General features: G+C 52.6%; 1 protein-coding gene across 2 annotated transcripts in view; it reads left to right on the plus strand.

Moving 5' to 3' along the window:
* The window catches only part of UBASH3A (ubiquitin associated and SH3 domain containing A), a 42874-nt gene continuing 29975 nt past the window's right edge, over window positions 1–12899 (plus strand). Inside the window, exons 1-5 of one of the 2 annotated variants that reach the window (XM_008535292.2) lie at window positions 1–173; window positions 2169–2222; window positions 4766–4952; window positions 8355–8553; window positions 11909–12078. In XM_008535292.2, coding sequence (XP_008533514.2) covers window positions 61–173; window positions 2169–2222; window positions 4766–4952; window positions 8355–8553; window positions 11909–12078 — 723 coding nt within the window. In that variant the 5' untranslated portion in view covers window positions 1–60. The remainder of the gene's footprint in view (window positions 174–2168; window positions 2223–4765; window positions 4953–8354; window positions 8554–11908; window positions 12079–12899) is intronic. The other variant, XM_008535293.2, reaches the window with a different exon arrangement.

Genomic DNA, 12899 nt, shown 5'->3' on the forward strand with positions numbered 1-12899 from the left:
CAGCCTCTCTTGCCTCCCCTCTGGCTTTATCTGCTCATTTCAGTCTGCAGGCAGGAAGAGATGGCAGCCGGGGAGACTCAGCTCTACGCTAAGGTCTCCAACAAGCTCAAGGGCCGCAGCACCCCCTCCCTCCTGGACTCCCTTCTGGGGATGGGCTTCCCCGCACATACCGTGTGAGTACTGCCCCGGCTGCGCGCGCCCCGAGACCCCAGACCTGGCTGGCCCTTCGGAGGGTGCGCTGTAAAGCTGCGAGCGGCTCAGAGCTCTCGCTTCCTGTCAAAGGGGTCCACCAGGACTAGATACTGTCTCAGAATAAGGCCCTTCTCTGCTTTTTATAAGTGGCAGGATCTTTGCCTTTCAAGGACAGAACTCGGCTGGCTGGCTGATGTGGGGGGACACTGAAATTGGTGAAAATTAAAGCCATGTGTTACCGCGGCAGCCCCATTTTTCAGGGTTTGGAGGAGCTGGAGGCCTGTAGTGACGCTGAGACGACCATTTCAAACTCTAATTTGAAAAGGTCCCAAAGCCCAGTGAATCTCTCCTGCTGGGACCTGTTGAAATGAAGCTGTGTTTCTGAACAGGGCAGGAAGCCCATGCGTCCTTAGGGAAAAAGCTCTTGAACGTCTGAAAATGAAACAAAATGATAAACTACCGGAAGAGTGTCAGCATGATCTCACTTACCCAAGGAAAGGGTCCACATGTAGAAAATTATGATCTTAGGCCTTACCCCTCCCAGGGAGGGAAGAAATCCCCCCAAAGCAGTGAGCTGTGATGCTGACCTCGGGTCCCAGCTTCCCTGGGAAACTGGTTCCCTAGTTCTGGTCCTTTTCACATGCTTATTCATATGGGAAAATACAGCAGAAGTCCCCTGAGGTGACCTTGGATTTGAGAGGGGGCAAACTGTCCTTAAACATTGTAACAAAATCCTGACCAAATTGGGTGAAATAACTTTGAAGCTAGACCCCTTCCTCCTCCAACCCAAATCAGGATTTTTGTCGTCACCACTGTGCTCATAACAATCCGGAGTCTGTGGAATGGGGAACAGAGCCAAGCCTGAGCAGAGGGCCTGTCGTGTGCTGGACCAGCCCTGGGCACCTTCCATCAGGTGCAGACGGGGACACTGAGGCCAGAGAGGGCACATAGTGGTCGGGCAGGACTGGAACCCCCTTCTCGGCGCCTCTGGAGCCCACGCTTTATTACACTAGTGAAGCTGCAGCGTGGACCCATCCTCAAAATTCCCTCTAGCTGAAACCTGGGCCATCTGTTGGGGGTGGAGAAGCCTGTTGAAACGTCTGCTCAGGCTGGAGCGCCCCAGGTGCCAAGGCCTCCCTGTTGAACCCCTCCAGGCGCCCGCATCCCATCAGGTCCCTCCCCAGCTCCAGCTGTTTCTGGGCTGACTTCCTGAAGGCAGCTCCTCAGCTACGCTCCATTCTGCTCAGTTTGGAGGCTCAGCTCAGTTCCATTCAATGTATCTACGTCCGGTTACAAGGATGAGTAAGATGCATTCAGGCCTCAGGGACCTCACGGTCTGGGAGAGGAAGCAAAAGGACTCAAGTTCGTCAAGACGAGAAGCGCGGTGACCACGAGTGTAGCCGGGAACACAGGAGCCCAGCACGTCCACCCTGCCTGGGCGGCGTGGGGAGGGCTTCCCGGAGGAGGGCGGTGTGAGCATCAGGGAAGAACCAGGACCACATCTCTAAGGGCAAGTCGGCACAGGGCCGAATTTTGGCGGGGGTGTGGGGCAGGGCGCCTCTGCAAGCTGGGATCTGACTCATCAGGGCCGACTTGAGGATCCATGAGCGGGCCTGCTTGGCTGTGGTGCAGGGCGAGTGGGGGAAGATGGAGGGGATAGGGTTCCAGGTTGGGAGCACCTCAGGGCACAAGCCCTTGGACTCGGTGCCAAGGACTGCAGGTGGGGAGCCCCAGAAGGAAAATGAGCAAGGGGCAGGGGGGATGTGAACAGGTCTGCATTTTCAAAACCGCAGCGATGCCCCTTGGAGGATGGAGGCCTGGACACTCAAGCTGCCGGCCGGGAAGTCTAGCAGCCCAGCCCCTTGTGGCGGGATCCCTGAAGGTCCGACAGGCTGTTAGGCCCCCCGCTTCTCTCAACCTCTCCCGGAGAATGGAAGGCAGGTTCTAAATACTCCTTGCATTCTGCTCTCCTACAGGCTAAAGGCATTGGCAGCTACTGGAAGAAAGACAGTGGAAGAGGCATCGGACTGGTGAGTGGGCTGGCTTTGCGGGCGTGGAGAGCATCTGGATGGAAACACCCCTGCTTTGAGGGCGTGCAGGGTGGACACTGGGAAGTGCCCAGTACACTCTGGGCGGGGTGGGGCGGCCACCTCCATGCCTCCCCATCTAGCACCAAGGGAAAGGAATAAAGAGCCTGCATTTAAAATGCAAAACAAAAGAGAAGGAACTATGAACCAGCTGTTCCTCACTTAAAAATCTGATTTAATCCAAACGTGACTGTCAAAGAAGGACAAAATTCGTGTGATTTGCTGTGTAAAGAGGGCAGAGCCATTCTTGCTGATGTAAGATAGAGATCGCCACTCTCTGGGGCTACATCTGATGGGGAGAGAATTTACTGGAGGTTGTGAATGTCCCCTAAGCCACGGTGCACAGTAACGGGGGTGGGGGTAGGGCTGCCGGGTGGCTGGGGGGGACCGGCTGAGGAGCTCAGGGTTCAGGGAGGCGCCGCCATCCGCCAGCAACGCGACTCTGCAAGCCACCCGCTGCTATGGGTTGCGGTTTTCTGCTTCAGGAATCAAAGAGAGGGCACCCCCGTTTCTAAACGTGGTCCCGCCTGAATGTGCCATGATGCCATGGTTCTGCTCACAGCTGGGAAGTTCCCCCACGCTCTGCCCCGGAAAAACCACAGTGAAAATCAAACAATAAAACCAGGTCCTGCCAGGCTGGGATGTCCTCCCCAGGGCACGGTGGCAAACAGTGATAGTGGGTCTCCGAGCGTCCCGTGTGTCCTCCTCCAGAAGCTCTAGGCGGAGGGTAAACTATGTGCCCTATCTACGGGACAGGGGGAGACGCCCAGGACCCTCTGGGCTAAGGAACTCTAAAGCCAGTTACCAAATTTGAATTAAAACCCGAACACACTGCTGTGAGGGCTGCAGTCGGTCCCTGCTGGTTACCCCTCAGCCAATAAGACTAGCAGACCAGCCAAGGAACAGGGAGACCTGGGGGTCCCCCAGACTCAGCCAAGAGTGGGCCGACCTCTCTGCCCACCAGGGAGGTGCAAGTTAACAAGTTAACGTGCTATTGAAAACAAAGGGCAGCTTCAAGTACCACAGAGGGGGAGGGGAGGGTGCATTCTCACTTTTGTGGTTACAATCTAGAGTGACGATCAACATTGAAACTGTGTGGAGCCACCTGCCCGGCAGTTCCAGGTCTAAGCACATTCTCTGCAGGAATACAAAGGGCCTAAAAAAATGTGCAAAGTTCTTGCTTACCGTGTTACAAAGTTTACAAGAAAGAAAACAGTTGAAATGTCCATCGATGGAGTGGATGAATGAAATATTGCATAGGTAGATGATGGAAGGTTACACAGCCCTTAGAATGTTCACTCTGGCAGACTTCACTACACGTATATGTGTGAACACAGGTCAATCGCAGAAACACATTGTGGAGTGAAAAATGCAAGTTGCAGAATAACGTAACAATAGCTTATGATTTATATAAAACGCGCACAAGGGCTATGTACAGATTTGTTACTTAAACGTCTAGAAGAAAATAAATCAGATCAACAACTGAGGTTGCCTCTAGAAAGGGCAAGAGAGCCAGGATGAAGAGCGGAGATCTTCCTCCATTGGGATTTTTTCATTACGAAGGAGAATGTGTTTGCGAACACCTAATGTTTTCCCAAGTGGTTGCATGGTGTTTTTCAAACTTAACATTACATCATACGCACTTCCCTGAGGCACTAAAATCATTCAAACCCCAAATTCCTAATGAATAGATGATAAATAAATTTACTAGCATTTATCTACTTTTTCCTTCTTTCCGATTATAAATAACTGCAATAAATATTCTATACGCACAGTTTTATCTATACTTTTTGCTTTTCCCTTCAGATAAATTTCTGGGAGCAGAATTATTAGTTCTGGCGGGATGGGCACTTCAGGGGTCCTCATGCACATTGGCAAATTGCTTTATCCAAAGGTTGCACAAATTCGTCCTTAAGTCTCACTGCACCTATGACACAATTGAGCACAACATTTGTCTTTTGAAAAGTGTTTCGTTAATTTGACAATGACAAAAATGGTGTCTCATGGTTGTCTTGATTTTCATTTTTATTATTAGTGAGAATGAACTTGTATTTTGGATTCGTATATCCTTTCTGCCTGTATTTAAAATAACTTTCTGAAACGAAAGAAAATAGAATGGCCACCTAAATTTTGTCTAGCTTTTTTGTGGTTTTGATTTTTACATTTAATTCGAAGTTGGAGATAAAATTAAAATGTGAATTTTTTCGACAAAATTTTCAACACTAAGGAGACGGCTGGACCACAGAGGTCATTTGAAGACCAGATTTTGAGTTTTACTGTCACTTTTCTCGGCCTTTGGCTTGGGAATCACACTGACCCGGGTCTGAGAGCTGGGCGGACACTGCCTTCTCCACAGCCCCTTGCTCCGTGTCTCACGCAGTTATTTTGGCCTGTTATTCTGAGTTGCTGTTGTTGCTGTCGTCTGTCCTCTGGGGAAAGAATCTTCGTCATGACACCGGGTGAAAGTGGCCCGTTTTCCGTTGCAGGCTGCACTGTCATTGCAATGACCCCTCTCTAGACGACCCCATCCCCCAGGAGTACGCTCTTTTCCTCTGTCCCACCGGGTCCCTGCTGGAAAAACTTCAGGAGTTCTGGAGAGAAAGCAAGCGTCAATGCACAAAGAACAGAGCTCACGAGGTCTTCCCTCACATAACGCTCTGTGACTTCTTCACGGTGAGTCAGCCCCTAAGTGCCTTTAATGCTCATGAACACAGCAGCTGACGTCACAGTCTGTGATAGCTAGCCACATGATTTATTTCCATGGGGTGGTCCACAACCATAGTATTGGCAGGCCTCTTTGTGTGAAATATCCTTTACTTTCCTCCTCACCTTCATCTGGTCAACTCCTATTCATACTTCAGAACCCAATTCATTTATCCTCTCCCTTTTTAAATTCTTCCTCAGCTCCCCGGGGAGAAGAGGCTGCTGCCCTCTGTGCTCCCACCAGCTTTTTATTTATATTTCTAGCAGTACTTTACGTGTTGGGTGACAATGACAATATGTCTGGTGCAGCTCTGCATCCTCACTGGACTGACCCCCTCAAGGGAAGGTAGATACTCTGCTCATCCTTGTAACCCCAGAGCTACCACAGCGCCCAAGACAGAGAAGGTGCTTTAGAAAGAAATGTGTAATGGACCAACTGAAGAACGGGAGATTGTTGACCTGTCACAAGGGCAGGCCTTTTCCCTGCCTTGGGGACCAACCCTCTGACTTAGAAACTGGTCGAATAGGCAGCTCCCTGGGGCCTGGGAAGGTGAGAGGGACCGGGGCTGCTCAAAAGACAAGGAGACGTGGGAATGAGGGAGGCAGGAGCAGACACGCCTTCCTCTGAGCTCCCCACCAGAGAAATGTGGGAGGGCACCCGGCCTGGCCTGCCTCTGCTGTCAGCGAACTCTAAGGGTTCCCCCTGTTTCAAGGGTCCCACCAGGGCCCAAGCAATCCCCCTATTCCAGTCTCCACAGCACGCAGGGGAAGGGGACGCAAACCCCCACAGGGAAGGTTTCCAGAAGATACGCCAGGGGAAGCAGCGCCTTCTGGAAGCTTTGATGAGCATGGCTGTCTGCTTCCGGCTGAGGCGCGGCATTGCGGGGGATGATTCCCAGGACACAGGACTTTGGTGCTAAAACCAGGAAAGTCCTGGGCAAACCAGGGTGAACTGGTCGCCCTCCTTTACAGGTGATGGCATTTCTCACAATCAGCCTTTCTGGCTTGTCCTCGGGGCTCGTCAGGGAAAGGAAAGGAGCCACACCCAGCAATGAACGTGACCTTAGAAATGACACGCTCGGTGACGGCAGAGAGAGCAGAACTGGGCCTCCACTCCTTCCCCCAACCCAGCACTCACCTCACAAATGGAAACACACACAGAGACATACCCACACAGAGACACAGATATGTACACACACAGAGACACACAGACATGTACCCACACAGAGACACAGATATGTACACACACAGAGATATACAGAAACACACACAGCACGCAGTTACACGCACAGTTAAAGAAGCAGATACACACACAGACACACACACCCCCCCACACACACAACCCCACAGATACACAGACACACACAGAGACACGCCCACACAGAGAGACACAGATATAAACACATATGGAGATACATATAAACACACACAGCATGCAGATACACACACAGTTAAAGAAACAGATGCACACCGACACATACACACACAACCCCACAGATACACAGACACACACAGATACATACACACACAACACACACAGATACATAAGATATATATACGCACACTGAGATACACAGAAACAGAAACATCCCAGAGACAGATGTGTACACATACACACATGCCACATCACACACACATCAAACAGATACACACACGTAGATACACTCACAAACACACATCACGCAGACACACACACAGATATATACACACCATATCACACCCACCACACACACACGCGCCACAGAGACACACACACACACACGCCACAGAGACACACACACACACCCTTCTCTCTCGTTGGCCGCCCGCTCACCCACACCCTCCCTCCGAGCCTGCCTTGTTGGCTGAAGGCCCCTTTCAGGCAGAAGAGCGTCCGAGGGGTTCACACTGCCTTGCATACTGTTGCATGAAAACGTTCACCCACCAAATGTGAGGTCAGTTCCCGCTGTTTATAGTACGACTCTGCTTCCAGATCACACAGCTGAGACGGAGAGTACCCTGTGGCAGACACTCACCCATCCAGCCTTCTGGTGTTGGGGGCCTTGCACACATCACAGGCTTCCGAGGCCCATGAGGGCTGCGAAGGGATGAACTTGGTGGGCTCCCAGACTAGAAGGGGGGCTGAAATGCACAATGAACACAACAGCACGGGTCATACTTCAGAGTGTAAAGAATACCGTGGGAAGTTCAGAGGGAGCCGCGGGCCGGAAGAGAAGGGAGTGGGTCAGTTTCCTGCTTGGGGACGTGTGTCTGGGTTCCACTGTGGTCCCACATGGCCACATGGAGTCTCCCACGTGGAGAAATGTCTTCAAGCCCAGGACATGGCTTGGGCAGTGTGAGCCCGGGAGCCGCGATGCGCTTGGCCGGGCGCCCGGAGTGGGGTGTGGGAGTGGGGAAGTGGAGCAGGGACAACGGCCGGCCCCATGGGCCTTGGCAGTCAGGCTGAGCATTAGACGGAACTCTCCAGGGGAAAGGGGAGCGCCTGCCATTTCGGGGTAGGGAGGGGCATGGCCAGGGTGTGGCTTTAGGAAGATGGTCAGAATTGTGTGTGGCAAACTGGGGGGCCCTGAGGGAACGAGTCAGAGTCTGTGTTGGTTCAGGGTCCTCCCAGAAGCAGAGCCCAAGGTGGAGTTATACGTGCAGGTGATTTATTCGGGAGAAACGCCTAGAAGGATAGAGAAGGAGAAAAGCTTGGGCAGGGGAGCCTTCAGACAGCGTGTGGGTCTGACTCCCGTGAAGGAGACGGGGAGGAGGACCAGAGGCAGAGCCTCGGCCCCAGAGTGGCCCAAGAAGGACGGCGGGGCTGACAGGGACCCTGAGTGCCAGGGCTGCCCCAGAGGAGCCCCATGGGGACAACGGCTGGCTCGGTCATTGTGAGAGCATGGCCCGCTCCTGGGTCTGAAGGGCAGCAGCCCCAGGCGTGGGCCACTACCCTCCTTGCTGCAGGTTCTGAGCAGTGCCCCACCCCCTCCCCCACACTGTGGTTGCCTCAGAGCCTAAAGGAAACTTCCAGAAGCCGACTAATGCTCTGTGAGCACAGATATGGAGGCGGAGACTGGCTCAGGATGCATGGCAGTCGTTGAGTCAACATGAGCCGGAGGGATGGGGCGTTGTTGAAGTGACAAAGCATTTCCAACCTGGGCATTTAAAGGGTATTCCATTCCAAAAAGAATTTTACCCAAAATCTCTAAGAAACTGAGGACCGAGTATAGAACAAATCCATAGCCCCAAGCACACAGACTAGATGAACTATGTTACAGGGTCGTAACCTGAAAAGAGGCTCGCTTGGCTGCATAATCTTTATTAATTAAATTAACGGATGACCTTCCAACAAAAGGGGAGAAGGCACATCCTCTGTCTCTCTTCCCTTAGTGTGAAGACCAGAAGGTGGAATGTCTGTACGAGGCTCTAAAGAGAGCTGGGGACAGGATCCTGGGCTCCTTCCCCTCCGTCGTCCCTCTGGTTCTCCACTCTTCCGTCAGCTACCTGGGCTTCTTCGTGAACGACAGCCCTGCAGACGTCATCCGGGAATTCGCCGCGACGTTCGCCACGGAAGCATCCGTCTTAGCAGGTAGGCAGCCGGCGAGTGGCACACATAGGGCCAGGTTAATGGGAAGGGATCCCGTTGTGTCTGGGGCTGTGCTTGCCACACGGGATGCAAGGGGTGGATCCCAGGGGAGCAGAGTGCGGGCTGTTCCCTGATGCAGCGGTGGTCAGACGGCTGGCTGGACTGGGCTCGGGGATGCAGGCGCCCCTGCCTGGGCCATGTCCACTCCCATCTCTCCCTTTTCAGTCAGCTACTCTGACACGGCCTTAACCCAAGGCTGAACGATTTAACTAGAGCCTCCCTAATGAGCCAGCATGTGCTTCAAAGGTAAGCAGAGAGATTCTGAGAACGGGCAGTCTTTTCTCTAAGGGAGAATAGCCTTGTTTGCATTGATGTGGTTTTTCAAACACCTGCCATATTCCAGCTGCCTGGGAAACTGTCCCGGGAGGAGACGTTGTGTGGCTCTGTGTTGACAGTGGATTGTAGGCTGGTGTGCATGCCGTGGGATCCGGGCCTCCCGCAGCCCCGTGCCCACCTGGGGCATCTCTCCTCCCTGGGTCAGTGCTGTGTGTAAAACACAAGTCCTAGTTGATTTATTTTAATTCTTTAGGTGTGAGCCTAGCCTTCTCACCTTGGCCTCTTGGGGGAAAAGATTATCTAGACTCACTCCGAGGATCAGGGAAATTCCCTTTTCTCCCCACACCAGCCCTGGTCTGGAGACTGAGGCTCCAGCTGGGGCTAGCAGGAGGAATTCCGGACTTGACCTCGGAAGATGTGAATTCTTCCGGTGCCCCTGGTTAGTGGGCTGACCTTGATCAAGTCATCTCAGCTCCCCGAGTCATGCTTCTTTCTCTGCAAAACGGCGAGGGCAAGGGCTCTGCGAACAACGCAGCCCGTTTTTGTGGAACTTCTGCCGTAGTTCCTGGCGCACGGAAGCTGCTCGATATTGTTGGATGTGCTGAGTCTGAAACTGGAAGAGGCAGCAGCGCTTGGTGGGAGGACCTTCCCTGCCCCTCCGCATGCATCCCATTTGCCCGCCCCATCCTTGGACCTGTGTGAACGCAGACCCCAGCCGCAGAAGTAAGTCCAGGAGTCCAAGATTTCCATTTGGAGGCTGGCTTGGCTAGGGACCATATTTGCCAAATAATTATAAACTTACCCTGTATCTTTGTGGATTAGTCTCCTTGATGTAAACGTGAGGTCAAAGGGACAGCTCTTCCTTGCCTCTCAAAGGACAACGAATGTGGTTCTTGTTGTACTGATGCGTCAGCCACTGGCCTCAGAGCAGGCACGCCACCCACTTACTCTTCACGTCCCCCCTAAAAGTGGATCTAATTGCCCAGTTTCAAAAACAGAGTGACGGAGGCCTGTGAAGCGTAAAGTCCTTGCCCAAGGTCACTCTCATGGGTTCAATGGAGTCCCCTAAAATTCAAGTCCACTCAGGACGTCGGAAAAGGACCGTCTTTGAAAATAGGGTCTTTGCAGATGTAATTAGTTAAGAGGAGGTCAGACTGGAGTTGGGTGGGTCCCTAAATCCAGGAACTGGTGTCATTGTAAGAAGAGGAGAGGACACACAGAGACACAGGGAGAAGCCACGTGAAGACAGAGGCAGAGACGGAAGCCAAGCGGCCACAAGCCGAGGAGCCCCAGGGGCCACAGATGCTGGAAGAGACAAGGATGGACCTTTCCCCGAGCCTTCATAGAGAGCATGGCCCTGCTCACACCTTGATTTTGACCCCCTATTCTCCAGAACTGAGAACAAATTTCTGTTGTTTTAACCCAATTTGCAGCAATTCATGACAACAGCCGCAGGCAACCAGCCACGTCCCCTAACCAGTGGGAGGTGGAACCGGAACTTGAGTCCAGCTCTGTCTTGCTCCACACCCCCAGGTTTCAAACTGACTGGCTCTGCGTCCTGAGAGAGCGGCCTTGACCTCCTGTCTGTCACCCAACCCTGAGCAGGCTCCACCCAGCCCTTCCGTGCCTGTGCCCTGGGCTGGACCCTGAGGGGTTAGGAGGGGCCAGTCACTGCTCTGGCATGTCCTGGGTCCCTCTCAGGGCAAGGGGGTCCCCTGGCAGTGAAATGTCCTCAGGGACATGAGGCCACGGAGAGAAGAAAGACAAGGGCCCATTCAGAAGTTGGGTGTGACTCAGTGATCACTCCGCTGACAACCAGCCATGGGTCTTTCCCAGGCCACGCTGACTCATGTGGCAAGGCCTCCTCGCCCACTCCTGAAACACCTGAGAAGAGGAATTTCCCCGACACCCACACGCTCTGCTTTAGACTTTGTCATCCCCACGGCTCAGGGCTCAGAGATCTGGACGGCTCCTCGTTTGGTACCAACGGCTCCGGCAGAGGCTGGAAGGCATGAAGGGGCCTCCAAGTCTGGGCTCCAGGAAGCGCGTGCGTCCTCCTTGACATTTTTCAGGGGGAGAACAGCTCCTGTTTGTTGACGTGTGTTGGCCGTGGGAGAGGCGGCAGGTAACTGATATTTCCTGAAAGAGACCACGAGTTAAGAGATTGGTTTCCATGGCAGCCCCAGCTGTCGGCTGTCACTATCCTCAAGTTGTTGCTGTGGAAATGGAAGCTGTGTCAGGCCAAGAAGCTCCTCAAGGTCACCCTGGCAAAAGGGACAGAATGGACTCTAAAGCCAGGTTTAGCTGATACCAAAGTCTGCACTTTTCCCGTCCATCACCGCCTCCCCAGGGCATGAACTACTCTGTGGCCCAGCTGAATTCAGATCCTGGCTGACCTGAGCGCCCCGGCCCGAGACCCAGGAGGACGGGGGCCGAGAGGGCAGAGGCTGCCCAAAAAGGCCAGGGGCCGGCCACTCACAGGGCTTCCTGCTTCGCTAAAGCCGTCCGCATGTGAGGGATGCTGTCATGTTTACAGAGTTGCGTTGCCCATGACGTTTTCTTCCCGAAACTGCAACTGAATAAAAAGGCGTTGACCTGGAGCGCGAGCCGACCAGGCCAGGCCAGGCCGCTGAGTAAGGTGCACACTCCAGGGAACAAAGGAGAGGCTATTTATTTCAGACATTCTAATCCATGTTTGGGCAGCTTGCTTGCAAATTGATAGGCCCCAAATGCTCCCCAAAACCCACATCTCTACACCCTCCTTTTTCCTACTTCCTCGTAAGATTTGCAGGTACCCAACCAACTCCTTTATAAGGTGAACTCTGAAATGGCACAGTCTGGGCCGAGTCCTTGCCATGCCAGGAAAGGCCCGGTACAGAGTGGGGAGGAGTGGGTAGAGGGGGCAGGCGCCGTGTATAAAGGGGTTTGCATTGCCCATCCCGGCCATGTAGTCGACCCAGGCAGGTAGTGCTGATGGTTTGGGTAAAGCTGCCGGCACCCCTGTGTTTACCCGATTTCGTAGACTGCACGGTGAAGCCTTGCACCAAGCAGCTGCACCTGACCCTGGCCCACAAGTTCTACCCCCACCACCAGAGGACGCTGGAGCAGCTGGCCAGAGCCATCCACCCGGGCCACAGCTGCCAGTGGACCGCAGCCCTGTACTCCCGAGACATGCGTTTTGTGCACTACCAGGTGAGCGAGCCACACCCTGAGCGAGCCACACCCGGAGGGGCCCTGGGCGGGTGGTAGGTGGATAGAGAGATAGACTCCTCCCCACGGGGAAAGGAGGAATGAACCACCGCCCACCTGACAGGGCACTCACCCCTGGGAGCCCTCCGCGCGAGGTATTCTAGCAGAAGGGAGGCTCTCTATTCTTTCTCTAAGATCATTGCCTTTTTTGTGCAAACTGGAACTCACATTTATATATGAGTTACAGACATACAGAAATTTGAAAAAAAAATGGAAGCATTTCTGATATTAAAAATGACTAATTTTACATTGACTAATGAATACATTCTGTTGCTTATTAATTTATTTAAATAATGATTTGGGTGAAGCCTTGTTCCGGGACTTCCTCCCCCTGAATTGAGTGGTTTAGATAGAAGGCAGGCTGTGCGCCTCCCAGACCCACGGAGTAAGCATGAAGGAACCCACTGTGTTCCACAGTGCATGAGAAGCTAGGAACAACCTCGTGCCAAGGAAGGTGGATGTGAAAGTCTGGTTATGCTTTAAGATCTTTATATTAGAAATAAGTAAATAAAGATAGATAGAGAGACAGATAAATGATAGATAGAAAGATAGATAGATATAGAGATAGAGATAGATAGATAGATATAGAGATAGATAGATAGATAGATAGATAGATAGATAGAGATGGATAGATATAGAGATAGAGATAGATAGATATAGAGATAGAGAGATAGATATAGAGATATCGAGATAGATATAGAGATAGATAGATAGATAGATATAGAGAGAGAGATAGATGTAGAGATAGATAGGTGTAGAGATAG

Source organism: Equus przewalskii, chromosome 27 (assembly GCF_037783145.1).
Source record: "Equus przewalskii isolate Varuska chromosome 27, EquPr2, whole genome shotgun sequence".
Classification (NCBI taxonomy): domain Eukaryota; kingdom Metazoa; phylum Chordata; class Mammalia; order Perissodactyla; family Equidae; genus Equus; species Equus przewalskii.